The sequence below is a fragment of the Podarcis filfolensis genome, assembly GCF_964270895.1.
Source record: "Podarcis filfolensis genome assembly, chromosome: 11".
Taxonomy (NCBI): Eukaryota; Metazoa; Chordata; class Lepidosauria; order Squamata; family Lacertidae; genus Podarcis; species Podarcis filfolensis.
In genome coordinates this window covers 34,170,382-34,191,201 of record NC_139613.1, presented here as the reverse complement: position 1 = coordinate 34,191,201, position 20,820 = coordinate 34,170,382, and the positions used below count along the sequence as shown (strand labels likewise).

General features: G+C 39.6%; 1 protein-coding gene across 5 annotated transcripts in view; it reads right to left on the bottom strand.

Annotated features, from left to right (window-relative positions):
* ADGRV1 (adhesion G protein-coupled receptor V1) overlaps positions 1-20,820 on the bottom strand; it is a 234,284-nt gene that overhangs the window by 169,534 nt on the left and 43,930 nt on the right. For all 5 annotated transcript variants that reach the window (XR_014539750.1, XM_083576419.1, XM_083576416.1 and 2 more), the window contains 14 exons: positions 20,353-20,726; positions 18,510-18,686; positions 17,954-18,134; positions 17,107-17,309; positions 15,570-15,699; positions 14,354-14,431; positions 12,360-12,499; positions 10,482-11,091; positions 8,402-8,617; positions 7,973-8,188; positions 7,136-7,380; positions 6,236-6,417; positions 4,663-5,471; positions 2,962-3,171 (listed from right to left, as the gene is read on the bottom strand). Coding sequence is in view for 4 of the 5 variants with exons in the window: in XM_083576419.1 (XP_083432545.1) it covers positions 2,962-3,171; positions 4,663-5,471; positions 6,236-6,417; positions 7,136-7,380; positions 7,973-8,188; positions 8,402-8,617; positions 10,482-11,091; positions 12,360-12,499; positions 14,354-14,431; positions 15,570-15,699; positions 17,107-17,309; positions 17,954-18,134; positions 18,510-18,686; positions 20,353-20,726 (3,771 nt within the window). In the remaining variant the exon portion in view is untranslated. The remainder of the gene's footprint in view (positions 1-2,961; positions 3,172-4,662; positions 5,472-6,235; positions 6,418-7,135; positions 7,381-7,972; positions 8,189-8,401; positions 8,618-10,481; positions 11,092-12,359; positions 12,500-14,353; positions 14,432-15,569; positions 15,700-17,106; positions 17,310-17,953; positions 18,135-18,509; positions 18,687-20,352; positions 20,727-20,820) is intronic.

Here is a 20,820-nt window from a genome sequence, read left to right as displayed (position 1 = left end):
ACATTACTCAGCTCTACTTAAGGTACAACCCGGTGAGTAAGAAAAATAGCCAAGTTTGGTATGCAGTGCAATCATTTGAGGAGTTGACATTTTATCTGCTTTTATTACACCAAAGATTGATACCATTGGAAATAGTATTGTGCAATGCAGAATTACAAGGGCACATGTTAAGAATTCCCTCATTCTAATGGATAAAGGGGGTATGTTTTTGAAAGATAGTGTGAAGGAAGGGATTATTATTATTATTATTTTAAAAACTGTCATCTACATAATTCCGAAATCATGGCCTGCAGTCCTCAAAACCATTTCTCGAGAATAGCTCCCTCTGCTTCAGCTGAATTCCTTTAGGACAAACAATCTGAGGATCAAGTCATCACCTTCATTCCCTCATCAACATGGGTTGATGCTCATCATAACAGGTTAGTGCTGGAAGCAGTAGAAAGGTGGGTCTCTGAGATAGGTGTAAAGAACTGAGGAAACCGTAAGTGCAACCAAGATGGCAGATTGGTTGAGTAATAAGGTTAGGTTCTGCCTGTTTCAGGGAGGGAGCACCTTAATGGGTTGGATTTTCCTAATATGGAAACATGTTGATGACCCCAGCACTAATTAATAAAAATGAAAGCTTGACACCAAAGGAAATGTTTAGCCATTTCAGAACTTTTTGAATATCTACTGATTATTCTTTTTAAATGAACGTATCTGGGTAAAGCTAAAGTACTCTTAAACTTTAGAACCTGGAAGCTAAATGTTCACTGTGGTCTCTAAATTCTATAATAAAAAGTTATTCAGCTCCACAGTACAGTGTGTGTGTGTGTGTGTGTGTGTGTGTGTGTGTGAAGAAAACATAGCTGGTGGCAAACAGAGTCCATGAAGGTCACCATACAGTTTGTGTTAATTCCTTGTGCACATTGATGGATCTTCTTAGCATGTCAGGTTACAGCTGCTTTGACATGCTCATGAGAGCCATTAATGTGGGAAAGAAAAGTAAGAAAGCTCAGGCATACAGCAGCACAGAATCAACAATGGTGACCTATGTGGAAACTTCCCAAAAACGGTAATGATGACCTTTCACATACAAGAGATATATACATAGATTAGGTAGTTGATATAAAAGGGCCTGCAGAACCTTTGGTAAAAGTGCATCTAATGCATGCAGATTTTTGCTTAACAGTTACTGTCGTTCTTTCCAAGAGAAGGCAGCACTGTATCAGGAAATGCATCAAAAAAATGAAAGAGGCATGCAGATCCCCCCATCCACATTTTAAATACTAACAAAACAAGATTTGGTAAATTCCAACCATTGCAGGCGGAGAGGGTGTGCCGTTAGGAATGTCAATCTCACATTAGTTTGACTACACATGACTAATTTCCACCAGTGGTAACATAATATTGCTATTTTTCATTCATATGCTTGACAAGGAATTCTATACATGTCTGCTTGGAAGTAAGTTCGAGTACAATGTATGCATGTATAGGATTGGTACACCACCACCTCTGTTTGTATACCACTGATGATGATCAGAGGCACCGGCTGTAGATTTGCTCCCAGGAGTTGGCATGCAGCCAAAAGCATAGTAAATTGGAAACAAATCTCATTGACTTAATCCATTGGCTAAAGTGGTCTAGGGTAGCACTGTGAATTCAAGAGATTGTACAAACAGCTAACATAGGTGTTTGTGCTCTGGATGCTGTTACCTTGCCACTAATTAAGAATGTTCTTCCTTATGGATTAGAAATACTCCTTTTAAGTATAACAACAGTTTATAGCGACTGCTGTCATTATTGTTAGAAAACAGCCAAGAGTGCATTAACTGTACAGATTATCCATAATGAAATTAAACATTTCATATACTTAAGGGTCACAGACAGCTGCAAACAAAAGCCTCTTACACCAAATCAAATATAAAGACCTAGCTACTCAGTGTCTTCAGCAAAGGAAAGAGATTCTAGTTGTGGGTATAGCATAGCAACACCATGGCAGAATGCTTTCTTAACATCAATGGGAGTCACCTAGAAGCAAAGGTGTTCAGGAAAGAAGTGGGAAAGTCTCACATGGCCCAGGTAAATGGCTAAATATTGCTGGAAGCAATATTAAGTTGCTTAATCCAAGAAATACTTGGACTGTAGTAGATTGGCTCACGTGCCAATGAAGAGCCATGAATCTGTCCTTACTAACACTTAAGTGGCCTAGCTTATTTATATATATTAAATATTTCCATAATTTGTTGTGAAAGAGATAAAGAAATTGAATGGGGTTTTTAAACAGAGGCTTGAACATGAACTGTAAGCAACAAAACTCGGGCCAAAGTAGATGTCAAATGAATCCCTGCATTTTAATGTGCACATTTTTATTGCAAATAGAAGTCCCTAGCGGGATTGATGATTATCAGGACTGCAGCAGGTAAGGAAGGTGGATTTAGCAATTTTCTCTCCTGTTGCAAGTTCTGAGGAAAATGCTTTCTACAAAGAATTCATTCCATTGGCACCCACTATGGATTTCCTCCAAATATAAATTATTATTTTTTTCAGAAAAGTGGTTTTCATCAGGACCAGAGCAAATAAGGAAAGGGTAAAACTTCCCCTTCCCACCTGTTGTAATCCCAATAATTAACACACATGGCCTGGCATGGCTACTATTTGCATTTTGCAAAATGTGCAAATTAAATGCAGAGATATGTTTTGCATCATGTCTAGTTTGACCTTGAATCTCTGCAAAATAGTGGACAATGAAATTGTTTCACCTCTTTCCTCATTAGGGATTTTAAAAAAAGTTTATTGCTTGTTTGATTTCTGATGCACTATAGAAATAAATGATGTACGTGGCTAAAGACCCTCTCAGAATTTTCTTTTCTCATTTTCAACCTATGTGGTAAATCAAAGTAAGCCATTACTGTGAGAAAGCATAGGCAAATGGATTGATAGCACACAGAGTGAGAGTAGTGAAAATGGAGAGGAACCCACCTTCATGACCGATAACAGATCTCGAAGATGTCTGAAAGCTAATAATTCCTGCCACATTGTCATTGGCCAGAATAACCACAGTGACCGTATCTGAGCTGGGTTGAATACGACTGCCACCATCAGTGTGAATCAAACTGATGATAATGCTTTCATCATCCTCGGGTTCAGAGTCATCTAGAATTGTCAATGTGATTGTCTTTTTTGTTTCACCTGACAAAAAAAAAAATGAAAGGCTTTTATGCAATCAGTGCTACCACTGTTTCAGCAGTGATCATCCCAGTGCTTAAAATAAACAAACTGAACAGCTTTCTAACATATAAGCAGAGCAAATTCACTTCATGGTACCATTTAATATGTTTATTTATTTTACCTTTGCTGGTTAGTGATCTGAGTTGTTTTCTTTTACTCTCCTTGACACAGAGTCCCAACCCAGTGAGAGTTTCAGTCATCCAGACTAATCTATTTTATTGCATTTTAAATATACTGCAAGCTGCCTCAGGGTCTTCCGTAAAAAGATGAGGTATATATATTTCAACCAAATCAATATCTTCATTTTGACCATATCTGCTAATATATACAACCACACAAAACTATTTTCTGATCAAAAATGTACTACCATGTGGAGAATAATCAACTGTGACATATGAGCCAGCTCAAATTTTGCAAGGATGAATGCCTTGTTCACAAGACCAGCTCACCCATGGATATACAGTGGTACCTCAGGTTACAGACACTTCAGGTTACAGACTCTGCTAACCCAGAAATAGTACCTCGGGTTAAGAACTTTGCTTCAGGATGAGAACAGAAATCGTGTGGCAGCAGCGCAGCAGCAGGAGGCCCCATTAGCTAAAGTGGCGCTTCAGGTTAAGAACAGTTTCAGGTTAAAAACGGACCTCCAGAACGAATTAAGTTTTTAACCCAAGGTACCACTGTATTCCATGAAGAAACTGAAATATTATATCCTGTTTGGGGTGGGGGTGTGTGATATGGATTAATTTTGAGATTACACACCTCAGATGACAAATAACCTCTTTATTTGATGACTTTGCACAATGTTTTATACACTCATTGAATTTAAACTATGGTTTAAGAACAAAGAATGTGTCTGCTCCCTGCTCTGTGTATCACATAGGCTTTGGCCAGGACTGGCCCAAGACTTTTGGCTGCCTGAAGCAAAAGACAAACATGCCTCCTATATTCCATATAATTGTGATGGGTGTCCTCTGCTGTACCCAAAAAAGCAGCAGGCTACTTTGTGGGGTGTAGGGCAGGCCACATGGCACACACAACTCTGTCCTTCAGCACCACCTTGCCACTCCATGCTCTACAGTATTTGCTGTCTGAGGCAGTTGCCTCATTCTACATAATGGCAGGCTCTGGCCTGCCTTCACTCAGTGTTGATCTGAAGCTAGCCATAAAGGACAGTGGTTGTACAACAGACAAAGCTATTGATTGTTAGAACCACAATGGCTCTGGCTCCACAGCTGGAGGCAGCAGTGCTTCTGAATACCAGTTGCTGGAAACCACAGGAGAGGAGAGTGTTCTTTTGCTCAAATCCTGCTTGCTGGTTTCCCACAGGCATCTGGTTGGCCACTGTGAGAACAGGACAATGGACTAGATGGGCGATTGGCCTGATACTGCAGGCTCTTTTTGCGTTCTTATGTATTGTGCTATTATCATGTATCCTCCCAAACTTCTTACCTTCTGCAAAAATCAGGATTTCCCCTTCACCTATGAAATCCACATTTGGGGTAGCTGTGCCACCAGCTATGCTCCACTCCAGTATCACCTGTCCCAGACTACCTTCCGTTCTGTGTATCATTAGCTGCACAGTGTTCTGAGGCCATTCATGAACTTCTACATAAAGACCATCCTCTGTTGTATTGGGGCTGATGCTGTAGATCACAAACACACCAAAGGCATCTCCGTTCATTAGTATGACCACTGTAGAGGTGTTTGGTTGTCCTATGGTTGGATGATCTTCAATGCTGGCAGAGATGTTCAGCAGCTCAACCCTTAACAGAGAAATGACAAACTTCTCATCCACTTCTGGAAAATCATCAGGAAGTATGGTAACTGTGAGATTTGCAAACTCTGCTCCTTCGGCCATTATCACCCACTGCCTTGTAACAGACTCATAGTCACTACCTGCAATTGCTTGTGTACTAAAAAGAGAGGATACGGTGGTAAGGTTTTTCTTGTACGTCCAGAATCCTGACTTGTTGGTTACTGGGCCATCCCAAGTTGCCACCCAAATGCATGAAGGAATTCCAAAGGCATTGGAAGAGGTGAAGGCTGAACATGCTGGTTCTTTCAGGCATAGAGTTGCACAATTGTACAATGAGTCATTAGTTGAAACATTCACTTTGGTCATCTCAATTGTGTCTGGAATTCCTTGCACAGCAGCTTCATAGTAGGACAGCACATCCAGGCCTTCGGCTACTGCCAGAGCTACAACATCAATTTCAGAAGTGCTGTAGAAAATCTGCAACCGCCCAAATCTTCCACCACTACAAATTGTGATAAGCAAGGAGGTTATGTTAATTGTGACAGTTTCTCTAGTTACAATATTTATAAATAAGATTTTTTTTTTTGCAAAAATATTCATCATTTAAATACAACTTTTAAAACTATCACCACTCTCATTTATTTAAAAATGCAACATCAACCCAGAAAACTGGGAAAGCAAGAAGTGGCAATGGGATGAGAGAATGAAAGTGTGAAGAACAAGCTTATAGAGTGTATCATTTTCACATCTAAATCCTAAGTCCTTTATGTTGACTTCTCCTGGTGAGTAAGCAAATGTTGGAACAAGCAAACCTGTTCCTGGTGCCTGCTTGGGCTGGAAGTCTTTCCTCTGTGACCTCCTTCATTTAAGAGCTTCCCTTAGTCTTCCCAATTCTTATCAGCTGCATCTCACACATTTCAGCTTAAACAGATGTAAGATCATAAGAGCCACTATTGGTCTCAGTCTTAAATCCACTTTCCCCCATGTACTCACTTGTTTTATAAGCAGTGCTTTCCCCCCTTAAAAATGTTTAGGAGTACTCTCATTTTCCTACTCCTATTGAAATAATGCCCTTCAATGAGGCCAAACTTAGATTCATAAAATGTTTAAGGGTATGCGTACCCCTGGGGAAAAATATAGTATACCACTTGTTGTGGTGGTGGTGGTTAACAGGTTTTTTTACAAGCAAACCTAACAATACAATAGCAGGAGAACACAGAATAATTCACAGTCAGTACACTTAAAAGACCAAGGTATTAAACAGACCTTCTCTTCACTGTTATGTTTGCAACTGAACTCCTCTCCAGTGGCTCTTGAATTCGGTACAAGTTTTGGTGAAAGGCAACTGTGCCGTATGGCTTATCGTTGGCAGGAATTATCACATTTGCCACTCCATCTGGTCCAATAGTACCTCCATTGGAAGCCTGAATTAATTCCACTCTGATAACCTACAAAACATGTTAGATTGTCATTGAAATAACTTGATGGTGGGGGAAAATGTCTAGTTTGAGCCAGATGATAAACAAGTACTGGAAAACTTTGTTTTTCAAAAGTATCCTAATTTTAGGCTATTGTGCTGCTTATTAGAAATGCAGTATAAACAAAAGCAAGCAACTCAATTCAGCTTTCACTGTTCATGATGAGTAACACATGCTACAGCAGTTACCAAATTACCTATCGTTTTATTGTTTAGTGTAGCAAAATTAAGAATTCACGTTGACTCCGTATTCCTACTGGTGCTAGAAACAGATATCATTCAAAATCATTAGAAATACCAATATGAGAACAGAGCAGTATGATTTATCTAAAGTTATCTAAAATCTAGGCCATTAGAGGGAGATTGCTAGGTACCACCACTATGAGTTTTCCTCAGTGTCAGGAGCGAGCCAGCAATAAATCACACTGTGCAGGTTGGAATTAACTCTCTATTAGCAAAAACACATTGTGCACAGGAATGCCAGACCTAATAGACACAGCCAATCATCTCTGGTAAGTCTTGCCCCCATGAAGCAGTTGCTGAGACTGAAGATCCCCTCTCCCCACAGCTGCTTAAGTTGCCTCCTGTCCAGGGTTTCCCCCAAGCAATCAGAGACATAACACACCACTTACAAGACAACAGAAATCATTAATGTTTCTGGTCATGTGTTGTATGGCTGCTGAACTCACCTCTTCAATTTCTGGATCATTGTCAGCCACGATATCCAGTGTCAAGTTCTTCATGGTTTCTCCAGGTGAAAATGGAATATTACCCGAGAAGACCAGCAAATCACTGGCAGCAGGTTGCCCATTAATGCTGGCTATCCATTGAACAGTCACATTGCCCAGTGTTCCAGCATTACGAATGACTGGGAGATCTATCCTCACTGTGTCAGACTCAGGCTCTTCAACTGTGATTTCCGTGATCTGGAAGACTAGCGAAGTTGAGAGTTTTTATTCCTTCCTTCCTTCAAATATCTTGTAGGATAAGGTTGCTTTTTAATACATATTTTATTGTAAGAGATATTTATTTAATAGAATGCTAATAAGTAGTGGATGTAGCAAGCCACCACATAGGATCACACTGGATGAATTTCCATGAAAAGGCAATCATTTTGACTTCATTTGAGAACAGTCATCGCCACATTTAATATTACCTAATCCCCGCACTGGTGGGTCTTGCTACTCCCCATTCCCTTTTGCTTTCTTTCCATATCTTTGTGGCAGAAAGATTATGTCACTGGCTGGTCTTCTCTGATGTCTCCCAACTTCACTGAATACACAGGATATCAGTTTAAGCCTTGGAATTTGAAAGTCCCTGGGAGTCCTACGTAAAATGGAACCCACTAATCTATAGCAGAACATCATGGGAGTTCAAAGGAACCTTATGGTTTTAAGACTGGTGTAGTATTTAACTTTTCATTGAAGAGTGTTTTGCAACAGAAACTGCTTGTTAAATCAGCAAATGGCCACTGTGACATTTGCCACTCAAAGGGTAGAAGAATAGGTTTAAGAGCTTCATCTTACCAAAAGATCCAAATGGATCGTCGGAGGCCTCAATAGTTATAATTGCCTGAGTTAGGCTCCCAAGCAATGCTCCTCCTGTTGTTTCATTGAGCAGCTGCACAAGGAAGGACTCTTCAACTTCAGGGTTGATATCATTGATTATATAAATTGGCACAGCTTTGCTGGTCTCCCCTTCTAGAAGGACAACATCTGATGAGGCTATGCTGTAATCTTCCCCTACATAAATAGAAATGAGAAAGATGCTTAAGCAATATTGGAAGCAAATGTCTACTAGCTGTACTTGACTCATGATTCAAAGTTACTATTTCTTCCCACTGCTGAGAAGTTAAATAAAAAGCTGAGTGTGATCCATATTCCTGCTGTTTGTTAGAAAACTACATAAATCAGTACATCTATTGCCTTATGGCTGATTTTTTCTCTCACACCCACCTGCAATTGCTGTTATTGGCACTGCTTTAAATTTCACTGAAACATCTGCAAAAATCCCCCCAGTTCTTGTGACATTGATGATTGGTCCAATGTAATTTTCGGCAACTCGTACAGCTGGTGCCGACAGCTGTAACGTTCCAAAAGCATCATCATTGGCATTGATAATTATGTGAGCAATGGTATCCCCTTTAGCTCCAAGGCGAGGAGAATCTGAAACTGAAATACCAAATAATTTGAGCCATCTGAGATCCCTGTTTATTACTACCTTAACAAGTATAGTTTTGAAAAGGTTTTGACAGCACCTTACATAATGACAACAAATTTAACATAGATGCCAAAGAAAATAGCTAAACACCATCATGAAAGCAATAATGTTAAACCCTTAAAAATGCATTCTCTTTTTAATTTAGCTTGTATAATCATAGCTGTACGTTACGTAAGGTTATGGCAAAACAAGCAGCTTGATATCATGCTATTATCATCTCCGATCAAGGCCTCTAATGCAAAGATTGTCCCCTGGAGATTGTGGACTACAACTTCCATCAGGCATGGCCAGCATGGGAGTTGTAGTCCAACAACCAAAAGAGGACTATAGGTTTTCCATATCTAGTCCAATGCATAACACAGGGCAGTGCCAAATATGAACTATTATAAACAAAACTTCCATGTTCATAGACAGTGTAACTCTGAATATCTTATGCTGGGGACATACAACTGGGGAAGGCCATGACATTCATGCCCTGTTTGTGGGCTTCCAAAATGGATCTGTTTTTAGAAACATGACACTTGCTTAGATGGATCTTTGGTCTGATCCATCATCTCTCTTGTGTATACTAACATATTCAAAGCTCAACAGAAACTGGATTTCATTCTCAATTATGGTATTATTTCTGGGATTCGTATGATGAAATATACATGACAGTTCAATTATCCCATAGAGCTTCATATCTGAATCTTCTCTGCTTATCAAGAATGAAAGGAAATGTAATTAGACAACCTGGGGAACTTTGAAGTGCAAATCAGTATATAATCTTCTAAATAAAGCCGGCTAATTAGCATCCATACTTCTAGACATGCAGACAGACACATGTCCCTAGGTTACAGATTGCAATCTATATGAAAAGAGAACACACAAAGACCACAAGATAAAAGTTATGTAAGGTCCCAGAATGCAAAGGAATCTAATCAGCCATTTGGCAATGCTAGAAAGAAACCTTCTCTGTCCATTATGTTTCTAGACAGAGATTAATCCCTATTTGGTGGGTGGGATGTGGAAAGCACCTTTTGTCATACATGATGGGCACTGACTGCTTCCACTGTGAATATAGGGCTGCACTCAGATGTGGGGTTTATTGCATTTTACTGGTTAAAATTCTGGTGCTTCTATCTTGATTTGTAACATTCCTTTTACACTGCAGTACCTTGTTGTGTCATAGAACTGGCTTTTTGATCAATATACCACAATACTGCACCAAATCTTAAACAGTGTGAAAAGAGCTGGATGCCAATATACTGCCCCAAATTTTGTCAACGATTCTCCATTGTTCAACAAAGTAATGTATTTGGAAATGATGTGACACACTATAATCTTATGTCTTGCAAAGGGAGAAAAAGCAGTGACAGAGTCAGAACCCATGGCTTGGTAATTTGAATAGTTTCAACATATTTTTTCCACTAACAGCAAGTATTTTGTTGAGGATCTTGCCATTTTTTTTTATTTGATGGAAATAATGTCATTTGTTTACTAGCCTATTGTTTCTAATATGGCAATGTGGTATGGAGTCATTTAATAGGTGGACAAACTTACCTGGCTTGCAGCTACTTTATTATTATTATTATTCCTCTTGGCAGATCTATGTTCATAGTCAATGGAGCTTCTGGCATTAATCAGAAGCAGATTCTGCAATTTTGTTTGCCATGGGGGCAGATGAAAAAAGCAGCCACACAAGCAAATCAGTCATGTGTACCATTGCTTAGTATAATTTCATACAATAAAGCATAATCTAGGTTAGTGGCATTTCAACATTCGTTTACATTCTACTGCTGGAAATCTAGCAAGTCTGGAAATATATAGTCTTACTTGACCGATGTTGGGCTCCTTCCACCAAAGTTACACGAAGCAGCTCTACAAAGAGAGATTCTGACTTCTCTGGTTCACTGTCATCCAGAATAGGGAGCTCTATGGTAGCCTCACTTTCATTGGCGGCAAAGATTACAAATCCTGAAATGGGCAAATAGTCTTGTTCCTGTCTTGCCCTGGCAACATTTGATGGCAGATAGGGTGATTCTTCCTCATCCCCCATGGTTCTATATGTAACCATTACTACTCCCAGGAGACCTTTTAACCTCACTATTGTAAGGGTGATGGTCTTGGCTTCTTCCTCAACTTTGATTGGCCTGTTTTTCTCAGAGAAAATTAAAACTCCATAGGGGTCATCATTTGCAAGAATTGTTAATGTAGCATTGGTGTGGTTTCCAAGACGTCCACAGGAAGCGTTGATGATCCAAACTGAAAATGTCTTGTCTAGTTCTGGAATTTCATCAGGCAAGATCTGCACTGTTAAATGTGCTTTTCTTTGCTCTATATTGAAAGTTATGTTGCCAGTAGTAGCTGCTAGATCATCAGTATCATCGGGCACTATGAACCAATGCAAAGTTACCTGGGACAAGGCGCCATGGTTTCTGACAACCTGAAGAGCAAAAGGGTAAATTGTTATTGTTGCATTGTGAAGGTCAAAAAAACTTACTCTCAGAGTTGTTTATTCTGAGATGCTCCATGCCACATTACAGCACAGTAAACTGGATCTATGTTGGCCACTTAGGGGCAGCACAAGGAATTTGAGACAACCATGTCACAAACTCCAAATCACTGAACACAACTGCCTTGCTTATGCAGGATAGCTGAGTTAAGGCTGTCTGTGTTGTTTGCTGCAACTCTTTTTAAACTTAGCAGAAACCTCCTCAATGTTGATGTGCAGCGGTGTGTAAAACTGCAGATTCTGCATATGGACCAAGGTGACACATTTAGAATGAGCAAACAGCAGCCACCCCAAACACAGGAACATGGTGCTTAATGCAGCTCAGATATACCCTCAGACATGCACAATCTTACCCCGTACATTGAATTTACCGGCCAAATCAGCCTTGCGGATCTAACACATTGCCTCTTCCTCCCCTTGTTTTGACCCCTGACTTCTATGCAATAGTATAAATATTTAGCTCAATGCAAAAGAGGAAGATTCCTGATCTTTGAGTATGTCATTCATGCAGGTTTTCCTTCGTAATGCTGAAGCTGCATCAGTGAGAATCTTTTTTGTAGCTATACTTCCTGCATTATACTTAAGCTGTAAAAGGAAACATGATTTTAAAAATGGAGCCTATTTTCTTCTCTTTTTTGCTGAGTATGCTCTTTTATGGAATCACATTAATACCTCCTGTCCCTCTTTCATCTAGGATTACTTCCACCCTAAAGAACAGAAAAACTGATTCACCAGTATAGATTCATCACACAGCCCAAAACTCTTCCTCCGCCTTCTATATCTGCGTTGTCATAGAAGGTCATGGCAGGCCTCCACAGAGTAGTGTTGTGCTTACAAAGGTCTGAGAAACTGAAAACCATCGTAGGCACAGCATCCAGATGGCTATCTAAATTTATACAATCCTTTTCTCTAGATAATCAAAGTCATGATATGATAACCTGGAGGCCAATGTATCTTGCAAACAGAGTGAACCAGAGTATCAGTCAAACCAGAGAGCTTGCTGTGAGTGAATCAGAAATCAGATATGCAGTTTTGCCCCAGCCAGTCCCTACCACTCAGATCCTACCCCCAGAATCAGGTGTTCCTGCCAACTAAATAAATTTTATTTTTTTGCAAAATTACACAAAGCTCCCCAGCCTTGCTCTAGAGATAGCATGGTTAAATGGGATGCCATGTCTTGTAAACTCAAACTTCTTGACCTCAAGCGTGACTGTTCCACCTCCATCCTCAGGTTCAGATCCATTGACAGAAAGGGATTCGGCACTGAATTCAAATACACCATGAGCATCATCAGAGGCTTCAATAGTGACTATGATGTGAGATGCTATTCCCAGGCTGGCTGTTGATACAAAGGGGGTGGGGAATGATTTACACAATATCTGAAAAGGCACAGATGAAAATCTGAAATGGCAAACTCTTGAATGAATCAATTATTTCAATCAATGTGTGGAATGGTCAATGGGAATCCTGTACTTTATAAATTCTAATAAAATAATTTTTTGTTCTTCCCAACAGCATCAAAGTTAGCATTTGAATATGACATCCAATTGCCTTATGGTAGCCGTTCTCCCTCCCCCCGTTTCCCAATGTCATTACAGTGGAACCTCGGAAGCCGAACACCTGTAAACTCAAACGTTTCGGCTCCTAAACGATCGAAAACCAGAAGTGATTGTTCCAGTTTTCGAATAATTTTTGGAAGCTGAATGTCCAGCGCAGGTTCTGTGGCTTCCGATTGGCTGCAGGACGCTCCTGCAGCCAATTAGAAGCCGTGCCTTGAAAGTCAAATGTTTTGGAAGTTGAACAGACCTACGGAATGGATTCTGCTCAACTTCGAAGGTATATCTGTATTAAAAACATGATTTAACAGAGATTTAGGCTGTAAACCTGCTTATACTTGCTTGGGTTAAAGGTCTTTATCCAGACTTGCAACTAAAAAAAATGTATAGGTTTGTTCTTTTAGGCTTATAATTACCAGTCTAAATGAAAACAAATCACCTTCAGACCTTTACATGCTAAATACATCAAGGTCAGGACTGGAGGAAGCAGACCCAACAATGTTTGGATGGGGTCAACATGAGGGACCCCCTTCCGTCTACACACGTTTGCCTTCCCTTGTCCAGGCTGAATACCTGAAGAGGGCTCTCTTTTTTTACATTTATCCAATCACACATTTACAAAGCTATTGGCCATAGCACTATTGAACAGCATTTTGTTTTTAATAGCTTGGGGGGGGGATGATTCTGAAGAATTATACTGCAAAAATGAATTAACAGTATGAAACAAAACAAAAATGACACAATCAATACAGGTACTGTCAATCTAAGAAAAAACACAGAGAGAAGTGGTAAAAACTTGCATTTTTGAGTTTTTTAAAAAAAGGTTTGGGAAAGTAGAGAAGATAAGCTATCATGAAAATGGAGGAAAGGATCACTGGAGAGAAGACAACAGGGAGGGGAAAACAATACTCCAGATTAAGTGTTTTAATTAGAGTTAAATAAGGAAGGGGTTTTTGTTGGCATTTTATCTTTAAAATCCTTGAAGGAATTATATTCCTAAGAGGAAGTGACAATGTTGTCCTGAAAATGGATTTCATGGGAACATGTTCCTCCAAGTTAACTTGCGAGGAAAGAATAGGTTCCTTTTCTCCTACTGTTGCTTTACATCTGCCTCCTGACATAACTAGGAAAGCATGAAATTTTAAAACAGCAAGACAACATGATCAAAGCACTTCTGAATATGTGTGATTAGTTTTAGGCTAGAATACTTGAAAAAAACAAACCAGTCAAAATCAGGTACTCTGTATCAGCACAGATTTTCAGCTACTGTATCAAACTACTAGTTTCAAATTATATTTTACTTTGAAATGTGACAATTATTCAGAGTAAGTCTAAGAAGAAGTTATAACAGGTCAAATGCAACCCAACCTGTAAACTGATGCAGATTTTGGAAGCGGGTCCCACTGAAGACAGTGGGACAATTCCAAGAAAAACATGATCAGACTTATAAGGCGATACTTGGTAGAAAGGAATAACGCAAAATAATTATTATTTACAAAGAAATTGTCAGTGAGCTGAATCACTGAAGCCAAAAAAAACCCCAACTAGCTCATGGAAAACACCATGGCAAGGTATGTCAGTTACGGCAAAACATTTCAGTAGTCAATTCAGATGAAAATTCAGAATAAGCAGCTTACCACGTTGATGGACAGCAGGAAGGAAGAAGTCCAAGTCCCCATCACCACTACCACTGGCTTCATTAAAGAGCTCAGCAACTTCAAGGACACACACAGAAATACACAAATATACATACACATACATAAAACGCAGGAGAGAAAAAGCACTTTAACACAACTCTGGAGAAAAAAACAAATGAAGAAGATATTCCTGTAAAACTTTAAAAGGATTTGCAAGCTTATAGAATATTGATAAAAAGCCAAGAAGACAGAAGACACATACTATTCATTTATTTCACCCAGCTGTGGGTACTGAGGTATCAGTGACAGATACTTGATATTTTAGAAGTGGAAGAGAATATAAGTTTGAAATGACAGAGCCCATAAACAAAAGAGACTGCTGCAAACTTAGTAGGATATTGGGTGCTGTAAAAGCCAATAACACAAATGCACACAAGAAAGGATTTAATTAATTAGCTTGCTTTTAAGTACGTTGCTTTTCTGCTTCTTTAAGAAATCCCTCCCCTAATGCTTTTAGGTACTGAATGTTAAGTTTATTCAAAGTGGCGCCTACAGAAAAGAACCTATTCTTGAAGAGAAGCAACCTGAGCATTCCTGCAGAAGAAGTTTATGGTGCTCCAAGCTCTTACACAAGCACAACAGCAGAACTTAACAGTGAGCAATAAGCGGTAATTTCAGCTCTGGGTGATGCTAAAATGAACATGGCAACTAGAGTAGAAGCTCACTGGTAGAGTACTTGGTTTGCATACAGAAGGCCTCAGGTTCAAACCTTGGCATCTCCAGGAAGGGCTGGGAGAGATGCCTGCCTGAAACCCTGGAGGGCTGCTGCCAGTCAGTGTAGACAAAACTGAGTTAGATGGCCCAATGTTTGGACTCAGTATAACGGTCTGTTGTTCCTCCTATGACTTCATATAATTTCATATCTCCCACCATTTAAAAGAATTGCACTAAGGTAAACCATTAGGTGGCAATGATCTCATGCTACCTGCCATGTTCAGCCATTCCAACTTTCTATGGAACACTGCTCTGTGTTCAGCAACAATGTTGATATGCAATGGACAAAAGAATATTAGAGATTAGTATTCTACATGGGGGGGTTTGAATTTTTGGAAACCTTTGAAATACCAAGTTTCCACGAATGGTCTAGGTATAATAAACTTTCAAAAAAAACCCCTAACATGTACATGTAGAGAAAAGCAGATCTATGAACCTGTACCTGCTCCATCCGGATTCAGCAGTTCCACTTTAAAAGCCTTTTCCAGCTCAGGGATAGAATTATCTGTAATGTTAACGATAATGTACTTGTATCTTTCTCCTGGCAGAAATTCCAAGGTGCCTGTAATACCCTGCAGTAAAAAAGCTATTTATACTTTTGCTTAAAACTTGCCATTGTATCAGTATGAGTTTACTGATAAAAGAGAAATAATCAGAAATAAACATTACACAGAGACTATTATTTATACAAGCTTGCTTTTATCAGGGTAGATATGCCATGCTGACAAGAGAAGCCAAGCAGGAGGAGGCAGTGATGTAGACATGGCCTCCGGACCGCAGCATCGCTACATACCAACTCAGTGAGGCAGGAAGGACAGCATAGAGGTTTGAGTGGGTTGGGCACATGCCTAAACCATCCCTGACCTCACCACCCTGGTCTGCCCCCTGCATTCTGGTACACGATAACACCAGGAGGCCAGGTCCACAGTATCCCTCCCCTGCTCCTGCACCCCCAACACATTTGAGAGATTATTAGGAGGCTTACTAGAATCCACAGGACAATTGGTGGGTTCTGATAGTCCCCACCCCTTGCCTGCCAAATCACACTTTGATTTGATTGAATATTTGTATGTCCCTTTTTCTAGAAACCAAGCTCAGCTCAAAGCAGCTCACAACAGTAAAGCATTAACAGATAAAAGCAGCATTTCCTAATACAGAAAAATATATACAATAAGGATATAATAAATAAAACAATAAAGGTACAAAAACAAACAGTGAAATATGACTCAATGATACTAGATATACGTTAGCAGAAAAAGAAACTCTTACAAGATATATGCCAGAAATGTCAATCAGCCTTGCAGCCATAAATAAATAAATAAATCTCCCCCCAAACCATCGCCCCACTGCCTCACCCAGAAGGCACACACTTCCCTTCTCCAAAAGGCTGTCCTCCCGGGACAGAAACCAGTTCTTGGAATTCAGCTGTAATGGCGAATTAACTGTGGCTCCACAATATGCTGGCTGTACTACATAAAGGTTAGGCATCCTTCCTTCCTTCCTTCCTTCCTTCCTTCCTTCCTTCCTTCCTTCCTTCCTTCCTCCCTCCCTCCCTCCCTCCCTCCCTCCCTCCCTCTTTCCTCCCTCCTTCAAAGCAGCAAGCAAATTGCATGGACAATAAGAAGCTTCTGAAATTGCTTCAGATGCCCAGGCACATGTGCAATGCAGTCAATCAAACCACCTCATGGGTATCATCATTCATAGTATCCAGGGCACAGAACAAGTTTGAGTGTTGCATGAATGACTTCCTGTAACAGGAGTGGAGGCTCCATGGAATCTCCAGATTGGCACTCGCACCTGCTTGGACTCTGGACTGTAAATACTGCCTTTTGTTCATGTCCTGATCAAAAATTACATACAATTATTACTTTTTAAAGCTCCTGATTGAAGATCATACATTGGATGCACAACAGCAACAGGAAACAAAGAGAGCGAGAACTGATTCGTATCTGTCACCTCTTTTAGTCTGCTACTCATACCTGATAATCTTGAGGACTGAATGCTGTCAGTGAAACCGTTTTGTATTGTACAAGAACCATTCCTAGCAGGCCTTGTGCTCGAACCACGAGCAACCTGACATGTCCAATTTCTTCCTTGACAGTAATGTGGGGAGCTGTGGTAGCTGGAAGAATGATGTCATCAATGTCCACTGGAGGCTCCCCCACTGAGAACTGCAACAAACCTGGTGGAGACAAGATACAACTCTCATCATTCTATCTGCAGTGAAACAAAGTTGCTAGATTATAATGCTGTTTTGGATTTTTAAATATTTTATTGCTGTAGTAAACACATGTAGTAAACAATCTTTAAAATACAATAAGCAACAACAGCAGCAGTTAGTCTGTCATTTGTTGTAAATAGGCATAACAGCTTTAAGTTAAAGCCAGTTTATAATACCTAATTTTAATTCATAAACATTTGTCATTTGGACATGGCTACATTTTCAAGAACATGGCATTTGGTCATTCTTTCCCTTGCTTTCCCCTCTAAATGGTTGCACATGATTTTGAATTAATCCAATGTGCCCACTGAAAATAGTTTCTAGTTAGAGTTGTCTCTCTGGCCTTGTTTGCATGCCATATTAAACCACAGTGTAAAACAAACTATGGGTTGACATGAACAAGTAGTGTGCTGGTATATGCTGCTAGAATTTCTTATGCATCTCCGTACAAATACAGAAAAGTATTTTGGTGAGTGTTTTAAAATACCTAGTAAAAGCAATAACTTAGATATTAATTGTACCCAGCAAATGGGAAAACCAATAAAGGAATGTGGAGATCTTATACTTAATCTAAACATGAATAATATATTGTCTAGCATCATTACCATAAGGGTGGTCACTGGCTTTGATGGTAACATAGGTAGTTTCTTTCTCTGGATCTATGCTTGCTCCACTAGTTGGGGTTGAACCTATTTTTCCATCCCCTGCAACAGCAGACACTAAAGTCACCTGGAAATATTCATTCAGCTCAGGAATATCATCATCAAGCACAAACAAATTCAAAACCTGGATACAAAGAAGACAAATTAAATGAAAATGATTGCATTGAGAAATACAAATATGTTGCTGCAATTGTTAATAATAACTGGCCTTTTCCTGTCTTAAAAAATACATTTATAGTCCTCCAAACAGATTATTTCATACACTGCAGAGAAAGCCAATACAGTCCCATCCCAATATTGTTGGGCTATGACTCCCATCATTCCTGGGCATTGGCCAATGCTTGCTGGAGCTGATGGAAGTTGGGAGTCCAACAACTTTTGGAGGGCATTATGTTGGCTAATCCTCACATACAAGACACAAGACTGAATAATATATACAGGAAAAGAAAATGTTCAAAGACTCAATAGATCATTAACTTCAACAAGAACATGGATTTACCTCTGATCTCTGCAAAGGGAGGAATGTGATCATTCCACTAGTGTTAGCAAAATCAGCAACTGAGTAATTAATGCCATCAGAATTGATCTGGGAGATACTATAATGCACAAAAACATAGTCCAGAGCTCCCCTGGTGCGCTCCACTACACAAGATATAGTAGAACCTTCATCAGCCACCTATAAGGAAATAAGAAGGCTTACAATAAAGTAAAATATTAAGGAAACAGAAAGCTATTTGTTTCGAGGTTTGCATAAAAAGGTAACATCATTTTACACTTGTGATATTCAAAACAATAAAATTTATTTCTGGAACAATCTAAGTTCGTTCATATGAAGGGGGGAGCCCCAAAATATAACTTAAATAGCTATTTTGAGTCATTAGTTAGTGGAAGAGCCTCTGCTACTCCTACCTTCATTCCTCATCATGCTATTGTCTATATCATATTCTCAAATCCTTCACAGAATCACAACACCTTAAGTTTCTTGTGCAGCCTGTTACCAGTTAACAATGTAGTTATTTATTTGATTTATATCCTGCCTTTCCTCCAGGGACCTCAAGGCAATATGTGAGGTCACACCCACATTGTATTCTCACAATAACCCCATGAGGTAAGTTAGGCTGAGAGATGGTGATTGGGTAGCACTCTAACCATTACACCACACTGGTTCCTCCAGTCACTGCTGCTCCTTATAAAGTCCTCTGCAGCTTATTAAAGCTCAGCTTCATACAATGATAAGGCATTTGGGTTGCTACACACACACAAACACCCACACACCCACACACAAAACCACTCAAAACTTTCTGACTGATGCTCCATGTGACTGCTGGAACATATGGCTATAGCTGATTACATATTTCATCCCTGCAAGTATCTGAATAACTGAAGCATCATTTTCCCCAAGAAGATGTATTGCTGGTATGAACGATTTTCAGGCAACAAGACTAATATACATTATGCGTAATTTACAAGTGGGTATTAAATTGCAAGTTCTTTAAGTAGACACTTTATCCTTCTCTTTATTGATGTCCCTAGATGATTATAATAATTACAGTCCTTAATATTTTATAACATCTTAAGAGTGTTCAAAAAATTTCACATACATCATCTCAATCATTCTTACAACAGCTCTCTTAAGGTAGGTCAATGTCATTATTCCTGTATTGCAGATAACAGGCTGAGAGTGAGAGAAAAATAAGGCCACCTAGTGAGTTGGTGGTTGAGGTGAGATTTGAAATAAGGGGTATTGTGCAACTATGTTTTACTCAGGGTAGACCTACTGAAATTAGCCATTGCCATTAAATTTAATGCATCTACTCTGAGTAAAACATAGTTCACGCTACAGATAGGTAGCCGTGTTGGTCTGCCATAGTCAAAACAAAAAAAAATTTTTTCCTTCCAGTAGCACCTTAAAGACCAACTAAGTTAGTTCTTGGTATGAGCTTTCGTGTGCATGCACACTTCTTCAGATACATATTGTGTATCTGAAGAAGTGTGCATGCACACGAAAGCTCATACCAAGAACTAACTTAGTTGGTCTTTAAGGTGCTACTGGAAGGAAAAAAATAGTTCACGCTGTTACACATCAGGTCTTAGGCATTCTTAAGCTTCATTTATCTTTGTTGTTGTTGTTGTTATAATACTACAATTCCTTCAAGCTCCATGTGGCAAACATGGTTCTGCCCATTTCCCCCCCATTTTGATCCTCACAGCAAAACCTCTGAAGTAGCTCAGGCTGAGAGGGAGTGACTGGTCCAGGGTCATACAATGAGTTCCGCAGCTGAATTAGGTTTGAACCTGGATCACCCATGTCTTAGTCTAGTATTCTAACTACCATTTCCTACCTCCGGGATGCATGCTCCTGTAAAACCAAATAGACCATTGGCATTATCGCTCTTCTGGATTCTCAGAGTCCCAGTTGTGTTTTCTTGTGAAATTCGTGCTCCCCCATGAACAGAAATAAGCTTAAGAATAAACAGTTCCTCTCCTTCTTCTTCTTTGTCATCTCTGGCTGAAACAATGAATGTTTTATTGGTTTCTCCCTGTCGGTATTCTAGGTATCCAGAGATGGGGTGCAAGTCAGCCCTTGCTGGAGTGGCATGAAGTTCATAAATTTCTTCCTTACTCAGTTTATGTTCATAAAGTCTTACATCTTGCATCAGCCCTGTGTACCTGCTGCTACCATTCATGCCGGCACCAACTCTCATTATTCCTGGACCTAGAAAAAGAAACACAAATGTAAATTGATTTTCACACCTGAAAGGTGATTAAAAATGCCCTTCTTCTCCCATACATGCACCAGATCAAATGCC